Genomic DNA, 18048 nt, shown 5'->3' on the forward strand with positions numbered 1-18048 from the left:
GCATCTCCCTCTATCTTTGATATTTTGCCTAGGGAACGCCCTATCATGTCGCATATAAGCGATCGAGTTATGTATTTGTTGCTAGCTGAAGAGATTATTCCTTGATAACCGCTTGATCCCATCAGAATAGAAATGAATGGTACTCGTGTTCAAAGAACTACAAATCCCAGAAGGCCTTTCGGCCAGAGCGCCTGCGCATCGCGCGCTCCTTCCTTTCCCCTCCTCATCATCTGGAAAGACCCGCCCCGCGGTGCTGTCGCTCGCGCTGGAAGAAGCGGAAGAAGATGGCGCTCACCAGGTGGGTTGTTGATTGGGGTCCTCGATACGGAAGGGTCTGGGAGTACCAATCTTTTTCATTTCTCTACCCATACTCTTGGGGCGGTGACCTGACCCGGGGCACAGAATGACGTGGGCCAAGACTACGGCTACGTCCTCCCGCTGGCCGCCGCTACGACTAGGCCTAGTCGAAACTGGGGTCTTTCAGCGGTTTCCCGGGTTTAGTTCACCCCTCTACCAAGGCCCAAAGCCGCGGGGTGGCCTCAGACACTGAAGACTGCATTTTTCGTTTAAGCATGTTGCGGGGAGCGAACAACGCTCCCTCAGGTCCGCGGCTCGGGCGAACAAGAAGGGGTTGGGGACGGTAGTGGCTTGTTTGGGCGGAGTGAAGCGCACGGGGTGCGACTGCGCGGCTTTCCGGCCGTTTGCCTGTGTTCCGAAACAAGGATTCCTGAAAGAAGGGACCCGGAGCTAAACAGAGATTTAAATGAACCACAGTAGTGGCAGCTGTCTGCTGATATGCGCCGCTGCTCCGCACTTTAACTTTGGAGCTTAGAATTTCTTCCGTAGATAGAACCACCTCAGAGTTTTGCTGTTTCCGGTTACCTTAGTAACTGTCTGTAAAGTGCTCCTCGCCTTTTAGAAAAAGATGCTTTTCAGTGGGAGAGTCCGAGAAGTTACGCCACCCCTGCTAGTCCCCAACCTTGCTGCCCCATCTTAAGTGGAAAAACTTTCCATGCGAACTGAACAGGAAAAGTCTAGTGTTGAGGAAGGTTGTAGAGAAAGTAGTCCTTTTAGGACATCAACTTGAGCTCTCTTAACACCCTTCATTCTCCTCACGCATGGTTTTGTTTTATTTTGTTCTGTTTTCCTGGCCGATGACGGTATGAATCCAAAAAATTACTTTGGGAATTACTGTTGGTGCCTTACTCTGTCCTGGGGGTTGTGTACACAGAAGAAAATCTGTCTTTGGCAACAGGGAAGATGGGGTACAAGGTATACAGACATAAAACAATCACAGAACACAAAATGCACATTCGTGTAATACTAACCTTAGTGCAAAAAGAATTAGATGGAATAAGTTGTGTGGGCTGGAGAGTTTTCTTCTCCCTCTCCTTTCTAAAAATTTTTTTCCTTTTTTTTAAAAAAACTATTTTTTTGAGATGGGGTCTCGCTGTGTTGGCCAGGTTGGTCTTTAACTCTTGGCCTCAAGCAGTCCTCCTGTCTCAGCCTCCAAAAGTGCTAGGATTACAGGCATGAGCCACCATGCCCGGCATCTGAATTTTTTTTTTTAATAAAGAGCTAGAAATGGGGTATCACTACGTTGGCCAGGGTAGTCTCCAACTCTTAGCCTCCATCAGTCTTCTCACCTAGGCTTCCCAAAGTGCTGGGATTGCAGGCATGAGCTACCATGCCCAGCCAAGAGTTTTTTCTTTAGTAAATGTTACAGGCAGCAAACATTTGAGTACCCTCCAGGTGTGAGACACTGTGTCATAGACTAGTAAAGTTATGAGGGGAGACTTTGTGGAAAAGGTGGAATTTGAAATGGACACACAGGAAAAATTTCTAGAGATGTGATGGGTATTTTTTTATTTTATTTTATTTTTTGATACAGGGTCTCACTCTTGCCCAGGCTGGAGTGCAGTGACCCAATCACAGCCCACTGCATCCTCAACCTCCCAAGGCTCAGGTGATCCTCCTGCCTCAGAGTAGCTGGGACTGTAGACACTTGCCATGATGCCCAGTTAATTTTTGGTTTTTTAGTAGAGGTGGGGTTTTGCCATGTTGCCCAGCCTGTTCTTGAACTGGGCGTAACTGATCCACCCGTCTCAGCCACCACATCGTCTGGCCTGTCATGGGTATTGTGTGCTTAAAATTGCAATGGCAGAATGCAGTATTCAAATGACCAGTCTTGGGGACTCCAGAGCTTTCCATACCTACCATCTGGGGTTCCTCAGTATTCTTTGTAATATCCTTTAAACCAGTAAACGCATTTCCCTGAGTTCTGTGAGCTACCCTAGCAAATTAGTTGAACCTGAGGATGAGGTCGTGGGAACCCTGGTTTGTAGTCAGTTGGCCAGTGGCCTGGACCTTCTATTGGCATCTGAAGTAAGGGCAGTCTTATGGGACTGAACCCTCAACCTGTGACATCTGACACTATCTCCAGGTAGATAACATCAAAAATGCATTGAATTAGAGGACACTTGACTGGTGTCCAATAAACAATTGATAGCTTGCTTGATACGTGGGGAAAAACCATCACGTATCTGGTATCAGAAGTGTTGTGTGTTGTTGATTGTTGAGTGAAATAATAGGAGAAACTGAATTTGTTTTAATTTTATACTCGATCCACATGGAGCTTACATTCTACTGGGATAGAAAGACTATGAGTAAAATCATAATGCAATTTCAGGTAATACATGCTAGGAATAAAAGAGGGTTAGAGAGTGACTCAAAGTTTGGGGTGAAGTGGCTATTTTGGGTAAGGTGGTCAGAAAACAGCTCTAGAGAGAGGTAACTGAGCAGAGACATGAGTGCTAAGATGCAAGCTGTTGAAAGATCTGGGGCTACTCTAGGCATACTCTAGGCATACTCTAGGCATATATGGGATAGCCCTGCTCCTCAAGGAGCAGTCAAAAAAGAAGAGCTCTGGAGAAGAGTTTTCTATAAAAGCATATGAAAATTTGTTCTGTGTTTTTGTTTTTTTATGTTATGTTTTGTTTTGTTTTTTGAGGCGGAGTCTCACTCTCACCCAGGCTGGAGTGCAGTGGAGCAATCTCAGCTCACTGCAAACTCCACCTCCCAAGTTCAAGTGATTTTCCTGCCTCAGCTGGTATTACAGGTGTCTGCCACCATGCCCAGCTAATTTTTGTATTTTTAGTAGAGACAGGGCTTCACTATGTTGGCATGGCTGGTCTCGAACTCCTGGCCTCAAGTAATCCACCTGCCTTGGCCTCCCAAAGTGTTGGGATTACAGGTGTGAGCCACCTCGCCCAGCCGGAAAAATTGTGATTGATTGAGACAGACAGACACAGATTTTATGGCAGAAGGAATAGCCAATGTAAAGGTCCTGAGATGGCTTAAGGAAAGATGAGAAGGCTATAGCGAAATGAAGATGGTAAGTGCCAGGGAAGAGTGTATTTATTTCTCCTACAGCATTTAAGGAGCTCCAGCTGTGAGCTTAAAAGTCTTGGAGCGTTAGGGATGAAAGAAGTATAAGGCATAATTCCTGCAGAGCTGCTCACAGTCTCGTGAAAACAGAGTAGATAAATGAGTAGATGATTGCAGTACAGTAAGATAATGTTGTAGTAGTGGTATATAGAGGGTTGTGGGGGAGCATAGAGATGGGCGTTTAACCCAAACTGGAAGAGTCATGGAACAGCCCTAAAACTATCAAACATACGGAACCTGTATTGAAAGTGCCTAGATACTATGCCAACTGGTTCATGGATTTCTCTCATTTAATATTTATAAGAACCTTATGAAGTAGATACTCTTACGAACTATTATTACAGATGAGAAAACAGATTCAGAGAGGTAAGTAGCTTATCCAGGTTAGTAAGTGGCATAGGTCAGATCTGAATTCTAAGCCTAGCCATCACTTACCGCCCCCGACTGGATTGGATCCCTATCATGTAGACTCATAGCATCTGTATCTTTACATCATAACTTAATATGTGTAATTATAGATTTGTGTGATTTTTTTTTTTTTTTTTGGTCTCTGTCTCTGCAAGACTAAGCTGTCTTTCTCCGTTTATAGTCTCATGCCTAGCATAGTGCTTGAACCCAAATAATAAATATTTTTGAATAATTAATAAGCTCTGCTACTTAGGTATGCTTACTATCCAAGAATCACAAAGGAACTAAGGTTGTTTTCTCCATATTCAGCCATCAGGATCCTTTTGTAGTACTTTAGAGTATCACTATAATACTTTAATACTTAAAAGTTGTTAAGAACAGTTTAATAGAAAGGTTACCTTGACTAAAGAATAAGCTGCATCTTCGGGGCTTCTGCTTTGATTCTTTGGTCTCTAAGTTTTTTGTTGTTGTTTGTTTTAGATGGAGTTTTGCTGTTGTTGCCCTGGCTGGAGTGCAGTGATGCAATCTTGGCTCACTGTACCCTCCACCTACCGGGATCAAGTGATTCTCCTGCCTCAGCCTCCCAAGTGGCTGGGATTACAGGCACGCACCAGCACGCCCGGCTAATTTTGTATTTTTAGTAGAGACAGGGTTTCACCATGTTGGTCAGGCTGGTCTTGAACTCCTGACCTCAGGTGATCCACCCACCTTGGCCTCCCAAAGTCCTGGGATTACAAGTGTGAGCCACCATGGCTGGCCTGGCCTCTAAGTTTTAAATTTCATTCTAGATTCCCTTGGCACTTAAATATGCAACTTGTGTTTGTTTTATCCACCTCTTTGTTCTAATCCTAGTTCTTTTGTATTTACACTGAAGTAGTTTAAGGAGCATAAGGGTAAAAATGTTAAAAATAAGGAGTAGCCAGGCATGGTGGCTCATGCCAGTAATCCTAGTACTTTGGGAGGGTGAGGCTGATGGATCACTTGAGGTCAGGAGTTTGAGACCAGCCTGACCAACATGGAAAAAACCCGTCTCTACTAAAAATACAAAAATTAGGGGTGTGGTGGCACGCACCTGTAATCCCAGCTACTTGGGAGGCTGAGGCATGAGAATCACATGAATCCAGGAGACAGAGGTTTCAGTGAGCCGAGTTTGCGCCACTGCACTCGAGGCTGGGCAACAGAACGAGACTCTGTCTCAAAAAAAAAAAAGGAATATAAGTATAGCAAGTATATGCTGGACAGTTTATCCCTGGATTATTAGGAATGTTTACTTGCTTGTTATAAGAAATATGGAAACAGGCTGAGTGTGGTGGCTCACACCTGTAATCCTAGCACTTTGGGAAGCCGAGGCAGGCAGGTCATCTGCGGTCAGGAGTTCGAGACCAGCCTGGCCAACATGGCGAAACCCTTTCTCTACTGAAAACACAAAAATTAGCCAGGTGTGATGCTGCACATCTGTAATCCCAGCTACTTGGGAGGGTGAGGTAGGAAAATTACTTGAACCCGAGAGGTGGAGGCTGCAGTGAGCCGAGATGGTGCCACTGCACTCCAGCCTGGGTGACACAGAGAGATTCTGTCTCAAAAAGAAAAAAAAAAGACAAATATGGCAGCTTGGCCAAATGTGGTGGGTCACGCCTGTAATTCCAGCACTTTGAGAGGCCAAGGTCAGCGGATTACTTGAGGTCAAGTTTAAGACCAGCCTGGCCAACATGGTGAAACCCCATCTCTACTAAAATTGCAAAAATTAGCCTCCTGTGGTGACACATGCCTGTAATCCCAGCTACTTGGGAGGCTGAGGCAGGAGAATCACTTGAACCCAGGAGGCAGAGGTTGCACAGAGTGGAGATTGTACCACTGTATTCCAGCCTGGGCAACAGAGTGAGACTCTCAAAAAAAAGGAAATACGGAAGCATAAATGCTTAAGAGTTTGTCTATTATGTGAAATATCTGTTAATTTTTTATTCTGGACATCATTTGCTGTTGTCCTAGTCAGATGTTTTTACTGTGTATCTTTGAGTACTTCTGTCTTCCACATATTATAAAATGACTAATATTGAGTACTACCATAAATCATTGAAAAATCGGCTGTTTTGCTGAAAAGTAAAAGCATTGTAGGAAAATTTGTCTCTGTGGCCAAGTTGCAGTGGTCAAATTAAACATAAGTGTTTTTTAAATTTCTGACTTTTATTGTCTTTGCTTACAGCTTTTTACCTGCACCTACTCAGCTATCTCAGGACCAGCTTGAGGCTGAAGAAAAGGCAAGATCCCAAAGATCGCGGCAGACCTCATTGGTCTCCTCCCGAAGAGAGCCTCCCCCGTACGGATACCGGAAAGGCTGGATACCTCGGTTATTAGAGGTACATATGGATCTTAAGTTTAGATTTATTAAGTTGTGCTGAAATTTATAGCACACTATAACATAAATTTAAATGTTAGAACCTCTGATTATGAATGTCAGTGTGATAGAAATTCTGGTTATGCGCTCTCAAGATGTGTATTTCCCTCAGAAGATGTGTCATTTTCTTTTTGCTTATTATCTGTCACTGCTTTGTGGTTGCTAGAGAATTGTACCATTTGTCTATTCCTATATCAAACTATTAAATATTTACAAGAAAACTAGCATTTTGTAAATCCAGGAATTATAGCATATGGAAAATAATGGGAAGGTAAAAGGTAAGAGAGTTGAAAGTTGTTTTCATGTTTGGGCTCCTCCTCCTCCCCTCCAGTAATACCACATAACCCTGAAGAGACAACTTTCCTTCAGGGAAAACTCCAGTAGCACTTGTCTTCTTATCTTTAATTTGAGAATGTTAATATATATCTGATATATAGATTAAATATGTTTTTGCGGGTATAAGAGACAAAATTTGGTTGATTTGAAGGCAATGAGGGAGAAGGAACCATCTGGAATAGCCCTTTCTATCTCTAGCTTGTTGCCAAAGAACAAGCCTCCGGTCGGGCGCAGCGGTTCTCACCTGTAATCCCAGCACTTTAGGAGGCCGAGGCAGGTGGATCATCTGAGGCCAGGAGTTCAAGACCAGCCTGACCAACATGGAGCAACCCCATCTCTACTAAAAATACAAAATTAGCCAGACTTGGTGGCTCATGCTTGTAATCCCAGCTACTCCGGAGACTGAGGCAGGAGAATTACTTGAACCTGGGAGGCAGAGGTTGCAGTGAGCTGAGATCGCACCATTGCACTCTAGCCTGGACAACAACAGCAAAACTCCGTCTCAATAAAAAATAAAAAGAGCAAGCTTCCTTGGCAGCACCTATTCTAATTACTCAGGATCCTTTACATTAATTAATTAATTTTTAGGATGGAATCTCACTCCGTTTCCCAGGCTGGAGTGCAATGGTATGATCTCAGCTCACTGCAACCTCCGCCTCCCAGGTTCAAGCGATTCTCCTGCCTCAGCCTCCCAAGTAGCCAGGATTACAGGCACAGGCCACCATGCACAGCTAATTTTCTGTATTTTTAGTAAAGACAGGGTTTCACCATGTTGGCTAGGCTGGTTTTGAACTCCTGACTTCAGGTGATCTGCCTGCCTCGGCTTCCTGAAGTGCTGGGATAACAGGCCTGAGCCACCGTGCCTGGCCTACATTAATTTAATACATATTCCTTTCCCTGATTCTAGGGCAGCCTTCCCATGCTTGACCACTGTCTTCTCTAGGGAGAAAAGCAAACATTTGAGACACGTATTTCCTCCTCAGGACCCCCTCCACTTTAATCAAGCCTTTTCCTTCTCTCCCAGTATTCCTTCTGATTCCTGCATATTTTGCTTCTTCATGTCCCAACGGATATATCTGCCCTATTCAAAATCTGAAGTGTCTATATCATTCCCAGTTATTTTCGTTTTATCACTTTTCTTTCTTTCTTTCTTTTTTTTTTGAAGATAAAAATCTCACCCTGTCACCCAGGCTAGAGTGTAGGGGTGCGATCTCAGCTCACTGCAACCTCTGCCTCAGCCTCCCAAGTAGCTGGGATTATAGGCACGCATCACCATACCTGGCTAATTTTTGTGTTTTTAGTAGAGGCAGAATTTCGCCATGTTGGCTGGACTGGTCTCGAGCTCCTGACCTCAAGCAATCCACCTGCGTTGGCCTCCCAACGTGCTGGGATTACAGGTGTGAGCCACCAAGCCCAGCCATCACCCCATCACTTTTCTTTGTTCTGTCCTTACTGGTTATGATTTTTACTTCGCAAGTATGAAGGGCTCATGCCTTTTTTCACATGCCTTCAAGTAGTGATCGTAGTATTCATTGAATTGATAGTTGTAGCTTAGAGTCCTACCAGAAGCCATCTGTATTCTCAATCTCTTCCATGTCTCAGTCCCCTGGCTACCAGATTTCTTTTGTTTTTGTTTTTTTTTTTTTTGAGACAGAGTCTTGCTCTGTTACCAGACTGGAGTACAGTGGCGCGATCTCAGCTCACTGCAACCTCGCCTCCTGGGTTCAAGCAGTTCTCTGCCTCAGCCTCCCAAGTAGCTGGGATTACAGGCGTCCGCCACCTCGCCCGGCTAATTTTTTTGTACTTTTAGTAGAGACGGGGTTTCACCATGTTGGCCAGGCTGGTCTTGAACTCCTGACCTCATGATCCACCTGCCTCGGCCTCCCAAAGTGCTGGGATTACAGCTGTGAGCCACCGCACCCGACCCATACTCTTTATTAGAGTTTATAAGAGGAACACCCAACTAGATCATATCTTGTCCTATGTATTCCAAAAAACCCACATGTAGGTTTTTTTGTTGCTTTTTTGTCAGCTTTCCTCTGGTCCTTATGACTGCTGGTGTGTGAAGGCCAGTCATATTGCAATTATTAAGGGATTTTTGTTGCTTTTGTTTTCTCTGATAGTGTAATTTGTGGGAGGCAGAACAAGATGAAAGATTATCAAGGATTCTTACCTGGGGAAAAAAAGTAATGCTTGGCATCATCTAATAGAGGAGTTGAGTGTCTCTGTTGAGGCATTATAAATATTGTTTGGTCTGTCAATAGGTTGCACAATGAGGCATTATAAATATTGTTTGGTCTGTCAATAGGTTGCACAATGCATACTTGCGAAGTAAAAATCATAACCAGTAAGGACAGAACAAAGAAAAGTGATGGGGTGATGGCTGGGCTTGGTGGCTCACACCTGTAATCCCAGCACGTTGGGAGGCCAACGCAGGTGGATTGCTTGAGGTCAGGAGCTCCAGACCAGTCCAGCCAACATGGCGAAACTCTGCCTCTACTAATCACCTTACGTAGAATGGAAATCTCATCCTTGCATTTCAGCATTACTATACTTGGTTGCTATTAGGTTTTTAGATTCCTACTTGACTATTAGTGGTTTCATATATCCTGGTGGAACAAAACAGTTTATTTGAAAATCAAGTTGAAATGGCCAGCTAATCTGGAAATGCTATGGATGCTGCTTGAGGGGAGTGAATGTTCTGTGGAAGAAGGCATTTTATTCTAGTTTTCAAAATAAAAGCTATGATTTTCTGGCAATCTTAATGACCACATAATGCTACATCTACAGTTCTGAAGTGCTTATTATAGTTGAAAAACTCTAGCAAATCCAAGCATGTGTCAGATTGATGGCCTGGGTACGGGAAGCACTTTTATTAGGAATGCTTTAACTCTTTCTCATTTACAAGAAAATGTCTCTCAGCGTTATTCTCTTGGTTTTCAAAAACTTCAAACATTTTTTTAGCAAATAAGCATATTGTACTTAGGAACTCATATATCTTAGATCTAATGGAGTATTACTTAAAGAGGTCTTGTAAAAGTGAATATTTTCTTTTTTTTTTCCATCAAACTCCCTCTAAATGATTAAATTTAATTTGTGTTTTCTATCATTTCTTAATAGTACTCGTTTGGCTGTTTTGAGCTAAAAGAAAGATATTTCACAGTAGTAGAAAATACAAAGCTTTTCGGAGTCTCAAACGATCTGGTTCAGGTGCTGCATATAATTAATACCTGCGAGATCTCAGGAAAACCACTTAATTTTTCTAAACCTGAATGTTTCCATTTAAAATACAATGATGTTAAAGAGTTACAAGGATTAAATGAGATAATACAAGTGTGAATCATGTTTAGTGTACTAAGCAAATACTACTAAACTTTTTAAACTACTTAAAAATTATACTTGATCCTCATGTTTACTCAATAAACCTTTTCAAAATATTACATCAGCAAACTTTATTTAGCTTGTTCTACTTTAGCAGTCTCAGTTCTCTCCTAAATAATTATGTATAATCACTAATAATCACTAGTAGAAATGTAGTAAACTCATTTCTGGATCCTTCCGGTTGTATTCATTTGCTTCTCACATAACAATGAGTAAATAATATGTTAATAAAATCTGATTCCAAGAAAAAATCTTCTATATTTCTGCCCCAAGTATAGCTTTACCTGTTCCTCACTAAAATATGTATATATACAAATATATGCATATATATTTTGCCTTGTCCTAGCCATTTTGCTTAGTTTTGTCCTGCATATATGAAATCCACATTGTCTTGCTGTATTCTGTAAGTCCCTTCATGATCTGGTGTTTTTTACTCATGTAACTTGTGCCTCAAGCTCTGCTGTCCTTATTAAGCTGTTAGCCCCACTGAATTCTCATTTCCTAAAATATGCCAAGCTCATTCTTGCAGCAGGGCCTTCACATTGGCTATTTGATCCGTCTAGAAAATGCTTCGTGTGTGTGTGTGTGTGTGTGTGTGTGTGTGTGTGTACACACATCTTCCCATGACTGCTTTCTAATCATTCAGGCTTTAGCTCACATGTCACTTCTTCACAAAGGCTGTCCCCAACCACCCTATCAAAAGTAGCCCCTTTTCCCAGTCTTGATCTTTATGTTACCTTCATGGTACTTATCACAAGCCAAAGAATGTGTTTTTTTCTATCTTTGCCTACTAGAATGTAAACTCCGCAAGAGACAGGGACCTCTGCTGTATCTCTAGCATCTAGCATACTAAGGACTCAACAATTACTTGTTGAATGAATGAATGTATCTTGAATGTCAAATGATTAACTATTTTATTTAACTACTTCTAATGTGTAGGATTTTGGAGATGGAGGTGCTTTCCCAGAGATCCATGTGGCCCAGTATCCACTGGATATGGGACGAAAGAAAAAAATGTCGAATGCACTGGCCATTCAGGTGGATTCTGAAGGAAAAATTAAATATGATGCAATCGCTCGACAAGGACAGTCAAAAGACAAGGTAATCCTCTCATGTTTTCCCTCAATGATAAATATTTTAGGAAACATTTTAAATTTTGTGAACACGATGAATCTCTTGCTGTTTGAATTATGTTAAAAGTAGCAATGGCTGGACATGGTGGTTTGTACCTAGATTCCCAGCTACTTGGGCGGCAGAGGCAGGAGGTTTGATTGAGCCCAAGAGTTTGAGAATACAACGAGCCACTGCACTCTTGCTTGGGTGGCAATACCTTGTTTTAAAAGGGGGAAAAAAGTACATTTTAAAACAGTTACTTTATATTACTAGCATTCTAAAATTGCCAGTAAATTTTTTAAAATCTGCAATCCCAGAGCCTTACCATCAACTTTTAATTTCTCTTGTAGTTTCTTCTAGTTTTTTCCTGTAGTCTTTACTGATTTCCTCCATGTACTTAGAGTACTTAGATATTTAATAGTTCATTTGAATATAATAAATTACACAAACTTCTTTTGCCCTAGATTAAATACAAAACTAGCATTTGCTATCCAGATTTAGGATGGCCCTGCTACGAAGTAATCCATAGGCCAAAAATAAAATGCTTAAAATAATCTCATCACAGAACAGCTACACTCAGGGCCAAGGAACTATTTTTAAGAAGACCTAGTTTTTTTTTTTTTTTTTTTTTTTTTTTTCCTTGTAAATAAATACTCAAGATAGAAGTGAAAGATTTCTTTAGAACTGATGATGTTTGGAAAAATACTTGAGAGCTTTCAGTACCTATCGTTTGCCTCTCTGTCCCCCGCAAACTTTTTCAATTTACCCTCTAAAATAACACTAACAACCCATCCTTTTCTTCTGCATCATGGCTGCTAAGCTTTGGGGGAAGACAATTATGCAGTCATGCAGATTTATATCAACTGTTTCAGCTCAGCTCCCTTGGTACTCCTGCCGAACTTTAATTCCTACTCCTCTCATCCCATCTCATTCTTAGCAGGTGACTCCCCCATCGATTTGAATATAAAGACTGTTGGAAGAAAATAGTCAATTTTCTTCATCCTGCACTTGTGTTTTTTCCTTGACTTTTACTTTTGTTTTTGCATGAAATGCCTTCTTCTGTCTAAGTCTAATCTTTTTTTAATTTTATTTTTTATTTGTTTTTTTGAGACAGGGTCTTCTTCAGTTGCCCAGGCTGGAGTGCAGTGATCATGATCATGGCTCACTGAAGCCTCAACTTCCTGGGCTCAAGCAATCCTCCCACCTCAGCCTCTCAAGTGGCTGAGACTCCAGATGTGCACCACTATGCCCGGCTAATTTATTATTTTTTTGTAGAGGTGGGATATCCCTATGTTGCTCAAGCTGGTCTTGAACTTTTGGGCTCAAGCAATCCTCCTGCCTCTACCACCCAAAGTGCTGGGATCACAGGCATGAGCCACTGCACCTCGATCTATACCTAATCTTGCCATATGTGTTCTGGATCTATATCCCTTCCCTCTTCCTTTGGGAACCTTACCTACTAGTTAATCTCAACAGTTCTTCACTTCTCCTCTTCTAATGGCTCTTTCCTGTTAGCATTTGAATGTGCTTGTTTTTCTTGTCATTTGTTTGTTTGTTCTTTTTTAGATTCTAGTACCATGGCACCCTCATAGCTCATTGCAACCTTGAACTCTTGGGCTCAGGTGATCATCCTACCTCAGCCTCCTGAGTAGCTGGGACTACAGACACGCACCACCACGCCCAGCTAATTTTTTTATTTTTAGTAGAGAAGAGGGCTCACTATTTTGCCCAGGCTGGTCGTGAACTCCTGGGCTCAAACAATCCTCCCTCCTTAGCCTCCCAAAGCACTGGGATTATAGGTGTGAGCCAGCATACATACCTGGCCTTTGTTTTCTGCTTTATTTTTGCTTCATAACAACCACTTCAGTAAAGCCATAACTTTGCTAAACAAATGATCATGGCTTTAATTTAATTTTATTTATTTGAGATAGGATCTTCCTCTGTCTCCCAAGCTAGAGTACAGTGGTGTGATCATGGCTCACTGAAGCCTTGACCTCCAGGGCTCAAGTGATCCTCTCACCTCTGCCTCCCAAACAACTGGGACTATAGGCACACACCACACCTGGCTACTTTTTTTTTTTTTTTTTTTTGGAGACGGAGTCTTGCTCTGTCGCCGAGGCTGGAGTGCAGTGGCGCAATCTCAGCTCATTGCAAGCTCCACCTCCCAGGTTCACGCCATTCTCCTGCCTCAGCATCCCAAGTAGCTGGTACTACAGGCGCCCACCACCATGCCCAGCTAATTTTTTGTATTTTTAGTAGAGATGGAGTTCACTGTGTTAGCCAGGATGGTCTCAGTCTTCTGACCTTGTGATCCGCCCACCTTGGCCTCCCAGAGTGCTGAGATTACAGGCGTGAGGCTGCCTGGCCTTTCTTATCTTTTGAAAGATAGGCTTTTCCCTGAGTACCTACTCTCAGTGTTCCCTCTAACTACCACCTAATTTTCTTCACTTTTTTCAGATTTTTTTCAGGAGTTGTTTTTGCCCTATTCACTTTCCTTTCACTCTTCAATTCACTACAAAATGGCCTCGCCTAAACCAGTTTGATGAGGTACTCTCTGGCAAAAGTCTCTTAACACATTTTTTTACAGCCCATTCTCTTTATATATTTTTTTTTTCTTTTAATCATTCTGTGACTGTAACCAAAAAACACAGCACATTCTCTTTAACTAATGTAATTTATTTGCCACTCATATGCTGATAGACTGTTCAATCTGTGTCCAGCCCAGTATTCTCTGCTGGGCTGTAGGTCCTTATATCTTACTGTCTACGAGGGCAAGTGTATCTAGATTTCCCTAAAGTGCTACTTAATCAAATCCAAACTTAAATACATAATTTTCCACTTAATCTACCTGCTATTTCTCTAACTCAGTAAATGGTAGTGGTATTTTCGTAATTGTTTATGCTGAAAGCCTGGGAGTCATTTTTTCTTACTATTATATTGATTAAAAAAAAATTATACAAATAGGCCAGACGCAGTGACTCACGCCTGTAACCCCAGCACTTTGGGAGGCTGAGGCGGGTGGATCACCAGGTCAGGAGATCGAGACCATCCTGGCTAACACGGCGAAGCCCAGTCTCTACTAAAAATACAAAAAATTAGCCAGGCGTGGTGGCAGGCGCCTGTAGTCCCAGGTACTTGGGAGGCTGAGGCAGGAGAATGGCATGAACCCAGGAGGCAGAGCTTGCAGTGAGCTGAGATGCACGACTGCACTCCAGCCTGGGTGACAGAGCAAGACTCTGTCTCAAAAAATTATGCAAATAATATATTATGGTAAAAGATACGATAAGTATATGTCACAAGTACATACAGTCCTGCCCACTTTTCTCCTATTTTACTTCCCAGAGGTAACTGCTGTTACTACAGTGATGCATATAATTCCACATTTTTGTTATGGGTTTAGATATTTATATCCTCATTTTACATATACATACACACTTAGAAACTTTTGTTTACATGAATGGAATTCTAATGCCCATAACTTCCTTTGACTTGGTTTGTTTTGTTTTGTTTTTTTGCTTAACATATTTGACAATTTTTTATTAGTACATATAGGTCTATTTTTTTTTTTTTATTAATCTGTATAGGATTCCATCATGTGGTTATCTGCTAGTTTTGTTAAGCATTGGTGGTTTTTAGTTTTACAGACAAATATATTCAAGATCCACATACAAACATCTTGTCGAACATGATTATTTGTTTAAAATAAATTCTTAGATGTGGACTTACTGGCTCAAAGGCTATTCAAATTTCACATGTGACACATACTGCCCATATGTTCTCTCTGCTTAACAATCATTCTGGTTCTTGTTTCCCTCAGACCTTCCATCTATTTAGTCTCTGTAAACTATCTTATTTTCTTAACACTTCTCAAGTATATTCCCCTCTCTGCTACTTAGTTCAGGCCGTTTTCATTTGCTTGATTTACTGCAGCCTGGAACCATCTCATTGCCATTTGTCTTGCTGGCATGAACAAACAAATTCATCTATGTCTGTTTCTTTCTCTCTCATCATGTATATACACATACACGCAAGTGTGCACAATTAAAATCTTTCTATGGCTTCCATGGGTAAGGACTAAGCTGCTGTGGCATGCTTGACCCCTTACTCACTTTTCTGGCCTAGCTTTGACTCTCATCAGAATACTGAAATCCAAAAATAAACAGTTCACTTTTAGCCATTCTGTTTGTTTTCACTATAAAATAAATACTGTTATAGGTGTTCTTGTTTGTTTTCGAGACACAGTCTTGCTCTGTCACCCAGGCTGGAGTGCAGTGGCGCAATAACGGCTCACTGCAGCCTTGAACTCCTGAGCTCAAGTGATCCTCCCACCCAAGCCTTCTGAGTAGTTGGAACTACAGGTGCACACCACCACACCTGGCTAATTTTTGTATTTTTTGTAGTGACAGGGTTTCTTTCACCTTGTTGCCCAGGCTGGTCTCAAACTCCTGAGCTCAAATGGTCTGCCTGCTTTGGCCTCCCACAGTGTTGGGATTACAGTTGTGTGCCACTGCACCCAGCCAAGGTGGTTAAGAAGAAAAAAACTTTTTTTTCTGAGACTGAATCTTGCTTTGTCACCCAGACTGGCGTACAGTAGGGCAATCTCAGCTCACTGTGACCTCAGCCTGTCCGGCTCAAGCAGTTCTTCTGCCTCAGCCTTCTGAGTAGCTGGGATTACAGGCACCTGCCACCAGGCCCAGCTCGTTTTTGTATTTTTAGTAGAGATGGGTTTCACCATGTTGGTTAGGCTGCTCTTGAACTCCTGACCTCAAGCACTCCACCTGCCTCAGCCTCCCAAAGTGCTGGGATTATGTTCAGGCATTCCCTATAAATATTTGCCATGAGGAACTACTTGTAGCTCCCATAATATGATACATTCTCTCTTGAGACTTCCCATGGATATTCTTTTTTCTAGAAAGTTCTACCCTTATTCATTCTCTGACTTAATTCTATTGCTTTCCATTCTCAACTCACTCTTCACTATTCCAGGGTGTTGTCTTGGACCTTCTCTGGCTAGACTGAGTGTCCCTCTTCTCTACTCCCAATGTTTATCATAGCAGTCATCACCTTTTGTTGTGATTATATGTTCACTTATAATCTGTATCAGTTGACTATAATGTTTTTAAGGGCAGGGATTATATATTTGTATATATTTGTATTTCCCTCTTTGATGCCTTACTGCCTGAAAGTTTGACACATAAGGCATCCACCAGTGTTTGTTCAGCAAATAATAGTGGTTTTCATTGTATAACACAAAATCACTTCTCTTGAAGCCAGTGAGGAAGTATAGTCCCCTCCTGCAAAAGGAAAATTAGGCGCCTATACATGGAGAACATACACTGGAAATTTACCCTGTATCATGGAGGACTTCACTTCACTTCAGTTGCCTTTGTTTTGGTGCATCTCTCCTTGGGGGTAATCACTCTTTATTGGTATGTGCTACCTCTCCAGTCCCATTTGGTAGCAAAAAGCAACATCTAAGGGCAACAATTTGGCATTGGCAGTTTGTGTTATTTTGAATGAAATACAGCTTTGGTCCATTTTGCATTATATTTCAAGACGACAAACCAAGAGTTTTATCTGATTTCTAGAGAATGATGTTTAAATCACTGTCTGTATTGGTGATTATTTTGTATTCGAAATAGAGTAGAACTGTTCAGACTGAACTATTTATTTTTGGAGTTGAGTATCTTGGCCAAATAAGGTCTCCAAAGCATTGTTCCTTTTTTTTTCCTCTCTTTTGTTTTTTTTAAAATTTATTTATTTTGTTATTTTTTTGAGATGGAGGCTTGCTATGTTGCCCAGGCTGGAGTGCAATGGTGCAATCTTGGCTCACTGCAACTTCTGCCTCCCAGGTTTAAGTGATTCTCCTGCCTCACCATCCCACATAGCTGGGATTACAGGCACGTACCACCACGCCTAGCAAATTTTTTTGTATTTTTAGTAGCGACAGGGTTTCACCATGTTGGCTGGGCTGGTCTTGAACTCTTAACCTCAGGTGATCCACTCACCTTGGCCTCCCAGAGTGTTGGGATTACAGACATGAGCCACTATGCCCGGCCAGATCATTACAGTGTCTGTAATGCAGCCACTAGAACCCCAAACTGGGACCACTTTCAGGTTTATATCTTTTTGTTTGTTTGTTTTCTAGAAGTGGATAGATTCATGCATGAAGTTTGGAATGCATTGAATAATTCAACATTAATTGAGTAATTATTACACACCATTGGCATTGGGGGAGCACTTCTTGATTGTTTGGGACCGTCTTTAGCATTGTACAATGTTTAGCATAAGTGGCACTACCTGTAAATCCTAGTAGTGTCCCCATCCTACCCCCATTGTCTTAACTAGAAACACTTCACACATTTACAAAGGCACTGGGAGAGAGGAGTTAGAGGTGGCAGTGATGCCCTGTTTGACAATCACTGATTTTCCTGTTTTAGAAGAAATAGAAATGGGCTGCATAATATATAAAATAGGATTTAAAAAATTTGTTATTCCTGAGACTGAACAGGTTATTGGATTTCTGAATTTGGACCAAGATTTCTGATTTACTTCCAAGAAGTCTGGTATTCTTCAGAAACCAGCGAGTTCTCACTGAAATATTAACAGTGAATGAGAAAGAATGGAAAATGCTAGGTAGTAGGTATAAGAGGTGAGAAGAATCAGTGAGGATTCTAAGACATAATATTCTAGGACAAGTCTAAGGCAATTGATCTCTCTACATGTGAAATGAGTACTGTGTATACGACTTATTAGTAATGCAAAATTGGGAATGAAAAAGTTTTTTTAGTGTAAAGCTTGATACAACCAAATGCTTTTTTTCCTCATTATGATTTGAGTGATAAATCTCTTTTTTTTTTTTGAAATGGAGTTTTGCTCTTGTTGCCCAGGCTGGGATGCAATGGCATGATCTCAGCTCACCGCAACCTCCGCCTCCTGGGTTCAAGTGATTCTCCTGCCTCAGCCTC

General features: G+C 41.7%; 1 protein-coding gene across 2 annotated transcripts in view; it reads left to right on the forward strand.

Annotated features, from left to right (window-relative positions):
• Nucleotides 1-225: 225 nt before the first annotated feature.
• SNW1 (SNW domain containing 1) overlaps nt 226-18048 on the forward strand; it is a 43911-nt gene continuing 26088 nt past the window's right edge. For both annotated transcript variants that reach the window (XM_023184980.2, XM_026455629.1), the window contains exons 1-3: nt 226-298; nt 6059-6212; nt 10907-11068. In XM_023184980.2, the coding sequence (XP_023040748.1) occupies nt 285-298; nt 6059-6212; nt 10907-11068 (330 nt within the window). In that variant the 5' untranslated portion in view covers nt 226-284. The remainder of the gene's footprint in view (nt 299-6058; nt 6213-10906; nt 11069-18048) is intronic.

Source organism: Piliocolobus tephrosceles, chromosome 6, assembly GCF_002776525.5.
Source record: "Piliocolobus tephrosceles isolate RC106 chromosome 6, ASM277652v3, whole genome shotgun sequence".
NCBI classification, from domain to species: domain Eukaryota; kingdom Metazoa; phylum Chordata; class Mammalia; order Primates; family Cercopithecidae; genus Piliocolobus; species Piliocolobus tephrosceles.